Here is a 16,978-nt window from a genome sequence, read left to right as displayed (position 1 = left end):
TAGACACTGAAAAATACACGTCCTAATTAAAATGCATTTTTTATAAAAAACAATCTTTACGTTAAATTAAATTAATGTTTACTTATAACATAAAAAATAAAAAAATAAACAAAACAAAACAAATCTGAATAAACAGAAAGACTGCGCATCGGAGCTTTCTGCCCTTTTAACCTGCCACACACGGTTTTCTTTGTGAAAATGCGTTTGTGCGTGACCATCTGGTATGCGTGGACCCTGCGTGAGCTGCGTGGCCACCACAGTCCTGTTTACACTCTCCCTCTTCTCTTCATCCGTGCGCAGGCAGTCCCACCATCTCGCCACCACACAGCTAATGAAATGGTTCGGCCCTGAGGGCTACAGGAAGTTGTAGCAGCTGCCATGTTTAGCTGCTTTGTTGTAGATTTCTTGTAGGTTTCCTGCAGATTTTTTTTGAAGTGTTGCAATGGAGCCGAGCTGGAGTTCCTTTCTGTTCCAGGTAAGAGAGTCGCTCCAAACGGGTCGGGCGGGCCAGAACTGCGCGGCGAGCCCAAAGCCCGTGTGCGCCGCCAACATTTAACCTCCGAAACGTTCATTTTGGGTCAATCTGTTCAAGCAAAAACAATGGTAGCTAGCTAGCTCGCTGGCTAACGTGCCAGCTTACGTGAGCTAGCCAGTGTAGCAGGCTAGGGTTAGCTCCAGACCTCCAGCTGTGGAGTATGGAGGAGACTCGCATCTCTCCCTCTCTCTCTCTCTTTTCTTTCTGCTTCTTCCATTTTATCTGGCCTGTAGTAGCTTGGACATGTGCTCGCTGGCCAGCCACTTACTTTTGCATGGCAGCATGCACTTTTAATGATGCCCCCATTGATTTACCAGCCGCACGGTCCTCGCCGTGTGTGGAATGAAGCAGATAAAAGCACTAAATTCAGATTTCTGTTACTTTAGTCCACCAGCTCACAACAGTTATAGTCACTGCACACACGTGCTGCTGCTACCAACTTTTACTTGCATATTTATTGCATTTCATCCAGCGTCGCAGCCCCCCCCTCCTCCTCCTCCCCTCTTTTAATATCGAGATATCGGAACCGTCCGTCCTAGCTGTGTGAGTGAATGTGCAGTGGGGCCGGTGATCCTGTAACTCCGCGTTTGCTCCAGATCCCGGTTAGATCTGAGCTGAGCGCGCGCTGCGGGTTCTGACGGCGCACGAGCTTCTTTCCCTCCTCGCGCGCCACTTTAGCGAAACGAGCGTCCGCGAGCTCGGGTTTGGAATTCCAACTATGTTCGGGCCACTTTGGGCCGCGCGGACGATCCTCGTGCCCACTTCGCGTGCAACTCCAGCCCGTTTACACGCGAACGAAATTAGACTTCCCGGTTCGCGAACTATCAAACGTTAACCGGGTCCAGCGTGGCTGTGGGTCGGCGTGGTCCCGTTGGCGGACAGTTGTGTGGTGCGTGTGTACGAGCTCGGTTCTGTGCCGGTTAGTACTGCTGTTGCGATTGCTGAATTTGTGTTTAGGATTTTTAAAAAATGCTTCAAAGTCTACTGAATGTTTTGGCATTAACTAAAGTTTTGCCGTCAGGAAGAGTTGGTCTTGCTCGGAGGCCTAGATGGGATTTTGGAGTGCGATGCGCTTTTTTTCCCCAACCCTTGCTTGTGTAATAGAAAAATACCTAGAATATGACCTGCTATTGATATTCAAAATTTTTCCTTAAAACCGGAAAGTGAAAGAATTGATTTAACTGATAATGTAGGTTCTTGTATGAGCATTCTTGGTAAATCACATTAACTGGTAATCAATAACTGCAATCCAGTGGCTATAATATCCTAAGATATTCAGTTGTTTAAGGCTGATGCATGTGTGATTGAGTTTTCATTGCTAGAAATCTGCCTTACTCTAACAGGTAAACATAGGGCCAAAGTTCTTGTAATTACTAACTAGATGAGATACAAATCCCTTTTCAATTACACCTAACTTGCCGAAACATGTTGCCCAATTTTAAACAAAAATATCTTTTGATCATTATAGAAAGCCTCTAGGCTGTGCCACGCAGGGATCAGTGATGGGTTTTTTTTCTGTGAGAAAACTGAACAGAAAACACGTTGGTTGTTTTGGTTGATTCCACCCTTGTGATGAAGCACCTAATGACGCTGCGGTGTAGCGCGTCGCTCGTATTGTTCGCCCGGCGTCTGTGCTTATTCATAAACGCCGCATTGTCCGGCTCCCAACAGGCGTCTCCTAATCCGTCTGTAGCAGACGAGGAACTTGCCCTGGATTCTGGTCCCCCAGCAGGGCTGGTGCAGCCGCAGTCATGGACAATGGCTAACTGAGGAGAAAAGAGGCAGGTGAAAAAAAGAAAGGATGAAAAAAAGAGACAAAAGATATAGAAAAGCCCATAATGCCGTTGGCATCTTCAGACGAATCTCGGTCTGAGTTCCCCTCTACTACAAACTAGAGAAAAACAGAACTGAAGCGGATTTGTAACTAGACTAGCAGGCACAGTAGAGTGTGTCCGTGTATTCCTGTGCTCTACTGGTCTGGGATGTTACTGACGATGATGTTCGGCCTTTTAAAGTGGACCGAGTGTGACCCGTCGTTACCGTGGAGGCCCTGTGGCCTGCCTGCCTTGCTCTGCTGCTGTCTGGAGCGTCTGGCCGACGTCACGGTCGTGAGTGTCAGGCCCCAACTTGGACATGCACGCCTCCACAGATCCGGCCCGGGCCCAACACCTTCTCTGCTTAGCACCCTGCCGTAAGACGAGTCCGTTCCGTCACACTCTGAAGCAGTTTTAATGTTTTAGCAGTTTGCCGCCTCTGCGAATGGACGAGCTCCGATTGTGATGTCCGCCTTTCTCTGTGTGTTTGCACACACTATTCTGTGTTCTGAATGCTGTCTCTCTCTGTGTTATTGCAGGCTGTGTACACAAGTTGTCTTTTAATGAACTGTAGAAAGTAATGTAATATGCCACCGTGTTCTGCCTTGTGCCATCAGTTACCGTTACAGAAGGTGAGAGTTGTCCCATCACTAAGGGTTGGCACAGGTTACTGTAGACATGGCTATTTTTCACATGAGAATAATTGTAGTCATGGAGGTGCTTCCCCATTGCACCCCTCTCTCTCTTTCTCTCTCTCTCTCTTTCTCTCTCTCCCTCTTTTTCTGGATACCGTGACCAATCGGACAATGCAGGCAGCTGCGGAATAGACAGGCTTTAATGATAGTGTAGTCTTTCAACTGTTAGCCCTGGCCCCCCAGAGACCCTCATGAGCTTATGCACCGTTGACCTCTCCTCATTTAGTTTGTTCCTCTCTCTCTCTCTTTTTCTTGTTTGTTTGTGTGCTTATTTTCTGAAACGTGTTCGTGCCCCGCAGGAGCCAAAATAAACTGCCACTCTTTAATGCCCCAGTTCTAGTAAACCCATTTTAAAGTAATAAGTAATGCCACTGTAGTGCATTAATTTGTATTTAGTTGCTTTCAGATCTGGGCGTGTTAATGACGTCCAAAGTTTGGCTTTTTATCACCTAGTCTGGGCCTCTCCCTGTTGGCTGTGTGGTGTGTAATCACACGGGGAATTTTTCACACTGCTTCAGCACTCCCTGTCCTGTCTGTCCTGCTCTTAGGACAGTGGGACCAAGCAGCGGAACCATCACGGTTCTTTGTCTCCCCATGTTGTTTAGGTAACGTGCGGACTTATTTTGCTAGACGCACCACGTTCTCACTGCGTGCTGGGAGTTCGGTGCCAAGATCCGTATCACACGGGTGAGGTAGGGTTGGCACGTCTCCGTCAGCCGGAACAGCATGTGCCCTGCGAGGCCGGTCACATGAGGAACTGCTTTCATCGCGGTCACAGATCACTTTACATGCTACAGATTTAGGTCCGGTAGTGGCAGCGTATGGCGTATGCTGCGTGCAGGGCAGCGCTGCCAAAGGACGTCCCTCTAGAACCACACACACACACACACACCATGCACAGCAGTGACTTGATTTTGAGTTTCTAAAAATATTTGAAACATGTTGCCACCTGTGGAAGGTCTGATTTTGACCAGCGTTTATTGTGCTTCCACCGCGTGTGGATTAAGCTCCTTTAAAGCTCCCCTAAAGCTCCGAAGTCTCGCGCTCTTTCTCTTTCTCTTGCGCTTGCTCGTCCTCATTCCGCGTCTCGCTGGGTCTCAGTCAGGGCGGATTGTTTTCCAAGTTGCACAGATGCTCCAGGAATGAGTCACTTTCTATTTCCGATAAAGATTTACCACCATCACTCGTCTTCTGGCTTCGCCTTCCCAAACTCCGTCCAGTGCCACCACACTTCTATTATGCTGCATTTATTTTACGGCCAAGTTTTACTGCTAGTAGTCTGACTGGCCACTTTTAAGCGCGTCGTCAGGCATGAGGCACTCGTTGGTTACGTGATCTCCTCTCTGCATTTCTCCAAAGCGTTGGTAATTTTGTGTTGCTTTACTCTTGGGATGCAGAATGGATTACTCGTGCTTATGTATACAAGCATGTAGTGAGCATAAATTTGTTGATTCAGAGTGCCTTAGAAAATACGAATATGAAGATTCTAAATACATAAGCTTCATTACTCCAGTTTGTTATAGACCAGCTTTGTTGGGCACAGGATGATCCGGTCTTCCAAGAATGTCTCCACGGGTCTATATATAGTGTAATGTTTGTAGTGAAGGTGTTTGAGATGTCGCTTCTCTCCCCCCAGCAGGCGAATGAAGCCCTCCACCACCAGCACCAGGTGGGCCAGAACAGCCTTTTGCCGTTACTCAACTCGGCGTCAGAACCGCAAGACCAGAAGCCTGTGCTCCCCATCCCACTGGACCAGAAGCCCCCGGTCAGCGCTGCCGAGCTGCTCAAGGACAATGTGGCCAGTGGTGGGGGTGGCGGAGGTGGAGGGGGTGGAGGGGGCCCAGTGGTGGTTAAGAAGGAACCCAAATCCAAAACCCCCTTCATCTGCGGCTACTGCAATAAGGCTTTCCGGGACAGTTACCACCTGCGGCGGCACGAGTCCTGTCACACGGGCATCAAGATGGTGTCGCGGCCCAAGAAGCCGCCCACAGCGCCCACCATGGTCCCGCTCATCTCCACGGTGCCGCGGGACAGCAACGGCAACCCCTCGTACGTGTCCACCGTGGCGGGCATCCTCACCACGGCCACCACCTCGGCCTCGGCGGCGGTCGGGGTGATGTCCACCCTGCCGCAGCAACAGCAGGCCACCGTGCCCAAGAAGCCGCCCAAACCCGTGAAGAAGAACCACGGGTGCGAGATGTGCGGCAAGGCCTTCCGCGACGTCTACCACCTCAACCGGCACAAGCTGTCGCACTCGGACGAGAAGCCGTTCGAGTGTCCGATCTGCCACCAGCGCTTCAAGCGGAAGGACCGCATGACGTACCACGTGCGCTCGCACGACGGCGGCGTGCACAAGCCTTACGTCTGCTCCGTCTGCGGGAAGGGCTTCTCCAGGTGGGTGAAGAATCATCTCGAACGATGAAGAGAAAGTCAAGAGGCCAGTTTGAACCACAATGCCTTAAATAACGCTTTCACGCTTGTGGTGGTTTGACCAAATATTTGAGTTGCAACAGGGTCCTAATGTTCTCAGTAGATTGAGAAAAGTGCCATGGATCATTTCTGTGATGCACCTCAAATTTCAAATTTACTCCCCACATGCACATTTTTACTTATTTATGGAAACATTTACTGTTTCGCTTCTGTTGAGGTCCATGTCTGTTATTGATTAGATATCATCTTAATTACCATCTTCGCTCTTTGCCGTTCCTTTTCATTATTTTGAGCCTCCCAAGCAGGTAAAATAAGAGCTGGAAGAGCTTCTCACTCGTGTGTTTTTCTTCTCTTTCCTCTCCCTCCAGGCCAGATCATCTCAGCTGTCATGTCAAGCATGTTCACTCCACAGAGAGACCTTTCAAATGCCAAGTAACGGTAAGAGGCCACGTCACCTAAAGCGGCCTCGGGCTTCGGTGCGGAGAGTCTGTGGGAATCCTTTGTGTGCTCCGGGGCTTGTTCGCTTCGCCGCTCGCGGTCCTCGCTGAGTCGGAGTGAACGCTGGAGACGTGCCAGTTGTTTTTGTTTCCACGCTGAAGCTAATTAGGAGCGCCGAGCTTCGAATACCAACGCCCCCAGATTTCAGTCGTAAACGTGCAGTCATCGGCTAATGTTCCTTAGGTACTCTCTGACAGGAGATCTGTGATCTAGGGCTCTCGACGCAAGTCGCCTTTCTTGAGGTTTGATGGGGACAAAAATCTGGATTTTCATAAAGTATATGGAAAAGTAAATAGTTTGCTTTATTTACATAGCCGCTAGCAGTATGCAGACTCTACACAAGGGTACAGAGAGTGAGTCATGTTAGTAATATTGTCACTAAGTAGTGGGTTATTGCCACAGTACAGGGTTCATATCTCTAAAGACTTGTATTGACCTGAGAAAGCAATACATTAGTGAAATAAACATATTTCTTAAGTACACAGTAATACAGCTGACGTTTTCAAAATATGAATAGTACTTATTACATAGGTATACCTCTGAGTCTGTAATAAACTTAGTAATAATAATAACAACAAATATAGCCGCAAGCGGCGATTGGCGGGTTCACACAAAAAAAGGCACAAAAGCCCAAAGGGTCTTTTAGACCAACAAGTGATATGAAGCTACTTCAGTCCAAAAAATGGACAGATAAAGTAATTTGCAAAAAATTATTCAACTGGGGCAATAAAGGCCCAAAAGATCAAAACAAAATGTAATGGCAAAATGATTCAGATGATAGAAGTTAATCAGTGCTGTGATTAGCTTTGTATGTGTGTGTTTGTGTGTTTTTTCATGTATGCAGTAAGGGCTTCTTGAGGCTTTTTTGGTTGGCTTGAGCAAAGGAATACAGCTGAAGTAGAATTTTGTTTCTAGGCCATACAGTGTGGAAGATATTAGCAAAATGATTCAGACCATACAACTAAATCAAATGCTGAGATTAGGTTAAAAGCACTGACACACTGACCCAGGGGCCTAGTCAAATAAATATACCTTTGGCTGAATTTGTCAGAAGTTGTGAACATAGCAGCAGGAGAGCTCTTGTTAATGCCCCACATGTAAACCCCACTATTTAACCCTTTTCATTTAGCTGACAAAATCTGTCACATGTGAATCTCAAACAAACCAAAGAGTGATGGCTTACTATACAATAAAATAACACAAATATTCTTATCTTTGCCTGTTCATGATGTTCTCATCCCTACTCTGACATGTTCTCACTGTTGTGCCCATAGTAGGGAGGCCACTAGGAATGTGTATCTAACAAGACTTTGATGATAAGTAAAGCATGCAGTTATATAGAGGTTGTGTGTGAAATGTGAATTACATATCTCTGTCCTCTCATGTCATTTCAGGATGTATAGAGGGCACGAGTTGAGAGTGTGGATGGAAAAATGAAGCTAAATATCAGTTAGTGTGTTGGAAATGGCTAGAGAAATGTATATATGTAGCATATAGGAAGTCCTGTGTGAGGGTGTGTGGAAAAAAGAAGCTAAATATCTGTATATTAGTCACTGGGTAATTGATAGTAATGGCTAGAATTAGTGTGTATGTGAAACCTATAGGCCAGAGAGGCCTTTGTTTTTGTGAGTGCATGTGAAGGAGAGAGAGGGGGAGGGAGAGCCCAAGGGTTGTAAAGTGTTAGAAGCGTGGGGGAGTGGAGGAGGGGGGCAGCGTGTGTGAGAATGGCAAACGTGCGTGTCTTATTCAACTGAGGCAATAAAGGCCCAAAAGATCAAAACAAAATGTATTGGCAAAATGATTCAGATCATAGAAGTTAATCAAATGCTGTGATTAGCTTTGTATGTGTGTGTGTGTTTTTTCATGTATGCAGTAAGGGCTTCTTGAGGCTTTTTTGGTTGGCTTGAGCAAAGGAATACAGCTGAAGTACAATTTTGTTTCTAGGCCATACAGTGTGGAAGATATTAGCAAAATGATTCAGACCATACAACTAAATCAAATGCTGAGATTAGGTTAAAAGTACTGACACACTGACCCAGGGGCCTAGTCAAATAAATATACCTTTGGCTGAATTTGACTGATGTTGTGAACATAGCAGCAGGAGAGCTCTGGTTAATGCCCCACATGTAAACACCACTCTTTAACCCTTTTCATTTAGCTGACAAAATATGTCACATGTGATTCTCAAACAAATCAGAGTGATGGGTTACTATACAATAAAATAACACAAATATTCTTATCTTTGCCTGTTCATGATGTTCTCATCCCTACTCTGACATGTTCTCACTGTTGTGCCCATAGTAGGGGGGCCACTAGGAATGTGTATCTAACAAGACTTTGATGATAAGTAAAGCATGCAGTTATATAGAGGTTGTGTGTGAAATGTGAATTACATATCTCTGTCCTCTCTTATGTCATTTCAGGATGTATAGAGGGCATGAGTTGAGAGTGTGGATGGAAAAATGAAGCTAAATATCAGTTAGTGTGTTGGAAATGGCAAGAGAAATGTATATATGAAGCATATAGGAAGTCCTGTGTGAGGGTGTGTGGAAAAAAAGAAGCTAAATATCTGTATATTAGTCACTGGGTAATTGGTAGTAATGGCTAGAATTAGTGTGTATGTAAAACCTATAGGCCAGAGAGGCCTTTGTTTGTGTGAGTGCATGTGAAAGAGAGAGAGGGGGAGGGAGAGCCCAAGGGTTGTAAAGTGTTAGAAGCATGGGGGAGTGGAGGAGGGGGGCAGCGTGTGTGAGAACGTGCGTGTCTTAGCAGCTGTCTATGCCTCCCTGCACTGGTCAGTATGGAAAATGAAAATATTCACTGTAGAGCCGTTTGCAGGCGGATTTGGCTCAAACTTGGCACACTTCACCACAATGGTCATGTGAATGTGGATGTCAGTTTTCATAACAATCAGACATACTATGGCGTAGTTATTGAACTGTGAATTTGATGTGTTACGATGGTAGCATTGTGATGTATATGAAAAATATTAATTTGTGAAAACCTTAGGATTTTCTTGCTAATCTTAGCATTTCAGAGTCTGCTGAGTATTACAAGGTGTGATTTAAAGGTGATGGAGTTAAAATGCTAGGACTAGTATGAAAATGACAAGTTATATATATTTGATAATAGTGAAAAAGTGGTACATTTTTGCAAAGCACATGTAATTAGAAAGTTGCTAGGAATTCTGCATACAATCATATGAGTGCAAGCATTTCTTGATAAGTGAAAATATGTAGGAGAAATTCTGGATTTTCTAGTATAGCGCCACCTAGTGGTGCAATTCCCTTCTAACATGAGTATGTCTTAGAGGGTGTGTACATGAACATACCATGTCAGTTTCATGTGTATGTACCTATGGTAAGTCTGTCAAATGGCCAATTAATTAAAATTAAAATTAATTGGCTTATGGCGGCCATGTTTTTTGAGTGATGAGGTCATCATTGTGTGCCTTGATACCACTTGGGCCCCTGATGACGTCTGTAAAGTTTGGGCTTGATGTGACTAATGGTTTCTGAGAAACAAATTTCCCCATGTTATAGCGCCCCCTATTGGACAATCGTGGCCAGCTTTGATCTGTGACCTCTGAGTCATGTGCCCTAACAACTGATAAATTTTCATGAAGATTGGTCAAAGCATTGCTGAGATATAGCTGCTGAAGTAAATTTAGCCACGCCTCAGAGCTATTGATTGACATGTGACAGTCAGACTGTATACCAATGTCACAGTTTTGTTGATATTCATTGACAATGAGATTCTTGTGAATATTTTGACACCAAGATTGTGGTGATCAGATAAAAAACCAGGGACTAGTATAAAAAAATAGGTTTTGCATATTATGCAAATTAGCAAAAAATCTAAGTAGGCGGAGCTTAATGGTTGTATATGAATAGTCCTATTGAATTTTGCCAAGGAGTCCATAAAAAGTGGAATTTTGTTTCTATGACTTACGGATTGGGAGATATGGACCAAACGACAAAATGGTGTGCTATAGCGCCACCATCAGGCCAATGTGGGTCTCTGTACTTGAGTCTGGTCCTTGGACCATACATTATCAATTTGCCAAGTTTGGTGTTTCTAGGCCTTACGGTCTAGGCTGCACAATGCGTTTTAGGTCAAAAAATGGGCAAAAGAATAATAATAAATATAGCCGCAAGCGGCGATTGGCGGGTTCACACACCAATAGGCATTTTGGCCTCAATAGGCAAAAGGAAGCCCAAAAGGTCCTTTAGACCTAAAAGTGAAAAAAAAGCTGTTTGGGTTTGGCCAGTGTGTGCTCTACAGATGTAGAGTGTGATGACATCTGTGTGTGTCAGAAAGGGAGACACAAAAATAGCACATCTGGCTATGGCTGCATCTATGTGAACAGTATAGGAAGGCCTGCACTTGTCTATACATGATTGGGCCTGTATATTACTGACAGAGAGAGATTGAGGGAGCCAGAGACTATGCTTAGTTAATTCACTCCTTGTACACGTAGCACGCCTAACATGACTGCCTGTGTATTCAAAGTATGAATGTAGTCTGCAAAGCCTGGCATGACTGACATGACTGGCATTACTGACATAACTGATATGACTGGCATGACTGGAATGACATCACTGGCATGACGAACAAAATTAACATGACTGATATGACTGACATAACTGGCATGACTGTAATGATTTGAAGATTTGACTGACATGACTGGACTGACATGACTGATATGACTGACATGACTTACATGACTGGCAGAACATGACTGGCATCACTGACATGACTGATATAACTGACATGACTGGACTGGCATGTCTGATATGACTGACATCACTGGTATGACTGACATATACTATACATATACTATAGATATGCATACAAACTATACATACATTTAGGTAGAAGTGTGTGTGTGTGTGTGTGTGTGTGTGTGTGTGTGTGTGTGTGGTAGTATATGTATTCAAACTATGACAACATATACTAATACATACATACATAAGTATACATAGAAACTATACATACATATAGGTATAAAGGTGTGTGTGTCTGTGTTTGTGTGAGAGAGAGACAAAAAAGAAGCCAAATATCAGTTTGTATAAGCATGTGTTAGTCACTGAGATATGGGTGGGTATGGCTAGGGAAGTGTCAATTGTGAATGCTATAGGAAGGCCTGCTTGTGCCTGTATGTGTGTGTGCCTGGTTAATAGACACAGAGAGATCTAGGTAGCCAGAGCAATGTTTACTTAGGGCACAGAGATGGGAGGGGGAATGTGGGTGAGAGTGTGAGAGAGACTGAGAGTGTGAGTTTCAGCTTGCGTGCGTGTGAGAAGGAGAAGGTGACAGAGGGACTTTACATGCATTCTTATGCATTGTATATAATACTGCACTGTAGAGCCATACGATAACCGATTTAGATGAAACTTGACAAATTTGTTCAGGATGGGATTCTGAATGGGCTTGTGCATTTTGGTCAGAATTGGGTAAAATATGAAAGAGCTTTAAGAATATGAATATTATATGTATCGATGCTGTCCATTAAAAAAATATTTAGCAGGTATAAGTGTCCTCAAATCCAAAATCTTTGGATTGTTTTTTGATTTCACACTCTGTAGAGTATTATAAGACTTTGCTTGACATGATAGTATGAAAATCCTAGGAGGAGTATGAAAAGTGATGATTTCAAACTATTATTAACTGTAAATAAACTGTGCATTTTTTAATAGGACATGTAATGGGAAAGTTGTTCGCACTACTGCAAGGAATCAAAAGAGTCCAATTGCATGTTCCCAAGTGGAATTATGTAGGGGATACACTTGCTTTTTTTGCAATAGCGCCCCCCAGTGGCCAATCGACACCCGGCTGGATTATGTCATAGGGGGCGTGCACTTGTCCACACCCAAGAGGTTTCGTGCAGATCGACCAATGGTAAGCCTGTCAAACGCGTGCCGATCACTGATTGGCCGATTACGTCAGCCATTTTGGAAGTATGGCATGTCTGCTTTAGGACCTGGTTTCCAGAGGCCCATAGATGATGTCTGTCAAGTTTCATGTGGATCGGCCAATCTGAGTGCATGGGGCAAATTTTTGCATGTTATAGCGCCCCCTAGCAGGTGAGGTATGGCAACCACTGCGAGCTGCCCCAGACCCTCACACGGAAGCTGTCTGTGAAGTGCCATCTCATTACATGCAAGTTTTCTTAAGTTAGAGTTCCATTTGTGCAAAATTTACTATTGAATTTACGCCCCCTGATTTGATTGGCTTATACTGACTAGGTAGTGAAGAAATTAGCATTTTTGTTGGATACATTTTAAAGTTCAGACTCTTCTGAACGTTTTGATACCACATATGTGCACGTATGTGAAAAATCCAGGGACTAGTTCGCGCTCAAAGATGTGTGTGATTTTGCACATTATGCAAATTAACTCGAAATCTAAGTGGGCGGAGCTTAATGGTTGTATATTAATTGTCCTATTGAATTTAGTCAAGGAATGCATAGGAACTGGAATTTTGGTTCTAGGACCTACGGTGTAGGAGATATGGACAAAAAGTCAATATGGTCTGCTATAGCGCCACCATCAGGCCAATTTGGGGTCCCTGTATGGGAATCTGGTCCTTGGAGGTAACTGAACCTTTTTGCCAAGATTGGGTTTTCTAGGCATTACGGTCTAGGCTGCACGATGCATTTTATGTCAAAAAATGGGCAAAAGAATAAGAAAAATAAGAAAAATACCAGCAATTACAATAGGGTTCCCACACTATGTGTGTGTGAACCCTAATAAGAAGAAGAAAGAAAAATCCTAACAATTACAATAGGGTTCCCACACTATGTGTGTGAACCCTAATAATATTGGAATGATGGTAGGACACTGTTTTCTACAGCACATGTCCTCCACTAGGGGGCAGTAGTGTCATTATTGACTCGATACGGCGCCCAGCGTGCTGATTCCATTTTCCTTCCTTTCGGTAGGCCTGCACGTCCGCCTTCGCCACCAAAGACCGCCTGCGTTCGCACATGATCCGCCACGAGGGCAAAGTGACCTGCAACATCTGCGGCAAGATGCTGAGCGCTGCCTACATCACCAGCCACCTGAAGACTCACAGCCAGGCTGGCTTCACCTCGCCCTGCAACAAAGGTAGGAATGGCTCCGCCCCTGTCCCCGCCCACCAGGACATTGCCCAGTGACGAGAGCTGGCGTTGACTCCTGTGATGTCACAATGAACCATCTAAAATGCTTACTTGGCGCTGACGCTTTTTTTCCTTGTTTTTATTGCTTTATTTATTTTGCTTCCAGACACTAACAGTGTGTGTAACTCTGCCTCGGTCACCCCCGTCACGGTGACTGCCGCGGCCAGCACCGCGAGCATGAACCGCGGGGTGGTCAGCAACGCCGTCACCATCGCCTCCAACACGGTGAACATCACGGCGCCCGTCAGCCTCCAGCACCCCGTCACCATAACCGCTCCGGTGAACATCGCCTCCGTCAACATCCCCGCCACAGCACCCATGAACATCGCCCACCCGGTGGCCATCACCACACCCATGCCCATGAACATCACCGGGCCCCTCAACATCGCCATGAGGTCCATGGAGAGCATGCCGTTTCTCTCCCAGGTTCTGCCCTCCTCTCCGCCCTGGTAGAAGAATGGCACGTGGCTTGAGTCCCTTTCTCTCTCCCTCCCTCTCTCTCTCTCTCTCTCTCTCTCTCTCCCACCCCCTTGTGTGTTATTTTGATGCCCCATCGCCTGTTCTGGTCTTCCTTCGGTAGCACGGTTCCCCTGTGAGGAGAAGGCGTGGCGTGGCGGCTTGTGTGTGTGTGTGTGTGTGTGTGTGTGTGTGTGTGTGTGTGTGTGTAAAAGTGTGAGAGAGATAGGGTGGTTGGGGGGTGGTGCCCTGTTTCTCTTCCTTATGGCTGTAGGGTAAGCAGACCCAGGTTGTCTAGAGTTTAGTCAAGTAGTTTAAGAAAGGAAGAAAGTAGGTAATGCATGGAGTGGAAACCCGACATGCTGTATGTTTGGTGATATCACTTTGCTAGTGCCAGAAAATCTCTGCCAGTAGCCATTTGAAGAGGAGCAAATAGCTCCATCGAATAGTGTGTGTGACTGGAAGAACGGTTTTGAACTGTGAGGACTTTATTTTTATTTTAGCTTGCTAATCAGTATTTTCTAGGTTTATGCATTGAGTCTTGTACTACAAAAGGGACAGATGCTTCCATTTGTGGAAGATTATTTTATTTTATTTTTTAATAACAATACTATTGACAAAGAAAACTGTTCTGAGGTTATTCTGGTTTTACCTTCAGTGTAAGCCACTTAATACTGTAGCTGTTATTCTAGTTTTTAAATCATTTCTGGAGATGGTCATTCCTGGTAGAAAAAAGATGCTGTTTTAAATAGGAACTTCTGCTTAGTGGGTGTTGGACATAACAGTAGCGATTTGACACGTCTTGCACTGAAAACATATCTGATTGGTGATATTCTGATGGCAGTATTATGAGAGAAAATGTTTTCAAATCTTGGGATTTGAGCTTCTTTGTTTAGGTGTCTGGTCATGTAGTGACCACATTTCCTGAAAGATCCCAAGATTCCCTTCTGTACTTTAGCCCCCTGTCAGTACGAGGGCCTGTGCTCTGTGTCTTTATCCCCCTGTCAGTACGAGGGCCTGTGCTCTGGGTCTTTAGCCCCCTGTCAGTACGAGGGCCTGTGCTCTGGGTCTTTAGCCCCCTGTCAGTACGAGGGCCTGTGCTCTGGGTCTTTAGCCCCCTGTCAGTACGAGGGCCTGTGCTCTGGGTCTTTGCTGAAAGAATCCGACTCATTTGACAGTCATTTTGGTGGAATCTTGCATAACACTCTTCAGAACATGGATATTTGTTTTTACTTATTTAATACACTAATCCATTTCCTCTTTATTGTTCGAAACTTTGAAGTCCCATGAAGTTCCCATTATTCTGTGTAAGTTGCTGACCGTTATAAGGGTGGAAGATGAATGTGGTTAAATTTATTACTTTTTATGGGTGTGTGTGTGTGTGTGTGTGTGTGTGTGTGTGTGTGTGTGTGTGTGTGTGTGTGTGTGTGTGTGTGTGTGTGTTCGCACACTTGTGCAAGAGCATGCATGCTTGTTTCTTTTCCTTTATAATAGTTAAACCAAAACTGCAATCATCTTTCAGGTCTCTTGGCCTGGTGTTTATTTTGTGAGACACATTTCTGCTCCAAATAACTATAGGAGGTTAAGTAGAATCTATAGGAAGTAATGAACCAAGGCAAAGTATTTCATCCATTATGGATGGCAAAAGCAATATCAATATTAAACTGCTAATCCATTCCATTGTCTTCTGATCATTTGGAGGGGTTTGATTCTTTTTTTTGTTTTTTTTTTTTGCTCTGTACTATATGAACATGTTTGGTCAAATGAGAGAAATCAGCTAAACGTGCCCGTACTTTAATCATAGCCATGGTTAAGATCTGGATTAAAATTTTTAAGGGTTTTTTTTTTTTTTTGTTCTAGGGCTGTTTAAACAGCAGGATAAATACTGGTTTCCTCTTGTACTCATTGACCTGATAGTGAATTATGCATTTAAACAGTGTCGGTGCATAGTTTTGTATAAAAACTGGAAGTAAGACTTTGTTAAATGTAGTTACTGATCAGAGACTTAATGGATGGATGCAGAGGGAGGGGGGGATTTGACTGTGAGTTTAAACGAAGCTTAATTGGTACCAGGTGTTTGGACGTTTTTGGGGTTTTTTTTTTTTTGCGCTACAAAAGGGTGTCCCCATTTGGTCTTGGTGTAGCATTTCCCTGAATTTCATGATCGTCCTTGTAGGAGTGTGACACCTGGAATACGCTTGTGTGCATGTGTTCGTGTTCGTGTGTGTGTGTGTGTGTGTGTGTGTGTGTGTGTGTCAGTCAAACAAGGGCCATCTTGTTTTTGGCTGAACTTTGAAAACTGGAATTTGAAGAGCGAAGCGACTAAACGCTCAAGCAGCGGCATTCTCTTCCTGTGCCTGATCTGAAAATGCCACATCAGAACATGTCACCTGTCCAGTTTACCACGTTTGTTTGGAAGATTTTAACATCTATTTTGTTTGGAGAATGACACATGTACGGAAATATGAAATTGTTAGGTTTTTCCTAAATATTGTTTTCAGTCTTTTATTATGCCTTATGCACCAACAGTATCTTTTAAATAAACTCGATGAAATAGTGAGGGGAAAAAAAATCTTTTCGGTTTTGCATCAGAGAATAAACCTGTAGTTCAGTCCTTTAAAAATTTTGATGAATTGGCAAAACCACATGAATGCCAGTGAATGTATATCTTTGTATAAAACATTTAGCTCAGAGGATGTGGTAGTTATGTTAGACATGTGCAAGGAAAAAAATAAAAAATAACCTTTTATAAAACTTTTTGTATTAGAACATTAACATTGATAATTTTGTATATATGAAGACTAGGCTTTTTTGGTTAGCAGAAAGGTAAAACATTCCTACATTTTTTTAAATGTATGTTTGTCAAGAACAATTATGTAAACAATGTTTTATGTGCCTTTTATTTGGGTTGTCTAAATAAAAGAAAATTGTAAAACATGAATTTACCGTCATCCTTGAATCTGATCTTGTAATCTTATACATGGGCAATGCGCACTGGCTGGCTTACTGGTATGACGGAGTGAACGTTCTGCTAAGCTTATATTAACTTTTTAAAATAAAAGTTTAGCAGCAATACGTCTTGTATTATATCAATGATCACGATTAAACCGATAAGGAATTAATTTAGGTTCCTGATACTGACCTAAGAATATGTCTCCCAGCCGTATTGGCCTTGATGTATATTCATGCATAGAAGAAATAACACTTTTTTTGCGAAACCAGTACTAACCACAAAAAAACTCCAAAACTTTTCTGCGGAATATCTTTTTAATGTTTCGGATCTGTTAGACTACTGTTTGGGGTAGTAACGTTTGTCCGTCCGTGTGCATTTCCTGTGTTTGTCCACTAGGGGGCGGGCTGCTTCTTTGTTCCTCTCATAGCGTGACAG

At 44.0% G+C, this 16,978-nt stretch overlaps 1 protein-coding gene across 1 annotated transcript; it reads left to right on the top strand.

The window, feature by feature from the left end:
• The first annotated feature begins 271 nt into the window (after positions 1-271).
• vezf1b (vascular endothelial zinc finger 1b) lies at positions 272-16,523 on the top strand. The gene is made up of 5 exons (XM_076976437.1): positions 272-475; positions 4,681-5,438; positions 5,843-5,912; positions 12,916-13,081; positions 13,241-16,523. The coding sequence occupies exons 1-5, from the start codon at positions 443-445 to the stop codon at positions 13,585-13,587; spliced, it is 1,374 nt and encodes a 457-aa protein (XP_076832552.1). The 5' UTR covers positions 272-442; the 3' UTR covers positions 13,588-16,523.
• The last annotated feature ends 455 nt before the right edge of the window (positions 16,524-16,978 follow it).

The sequence above is a fragment of the Brachyhypopomus gauderio genome, chromosome 16, assembly GCF_052324685.1.
Source record: "Brachyhypopomus gauderio isolate BG-103 chromosome 16, BGAUD_0.2, whole genome shotgun sequence".
NCBI classification, from domain to species: domain Eukaryota; kingdom Metazoa; phylum Chordata; class Actinopteri; order Gymnotiformes; family Hypopomidae; genus Brachyhypopomus; species Brachyhypopomus gauderio.
The sequence above is the reverse complement of the archived record's forward strand: the minus strand, read 5'-3'. Positions and strand labels throughout refer to the sequence as shown.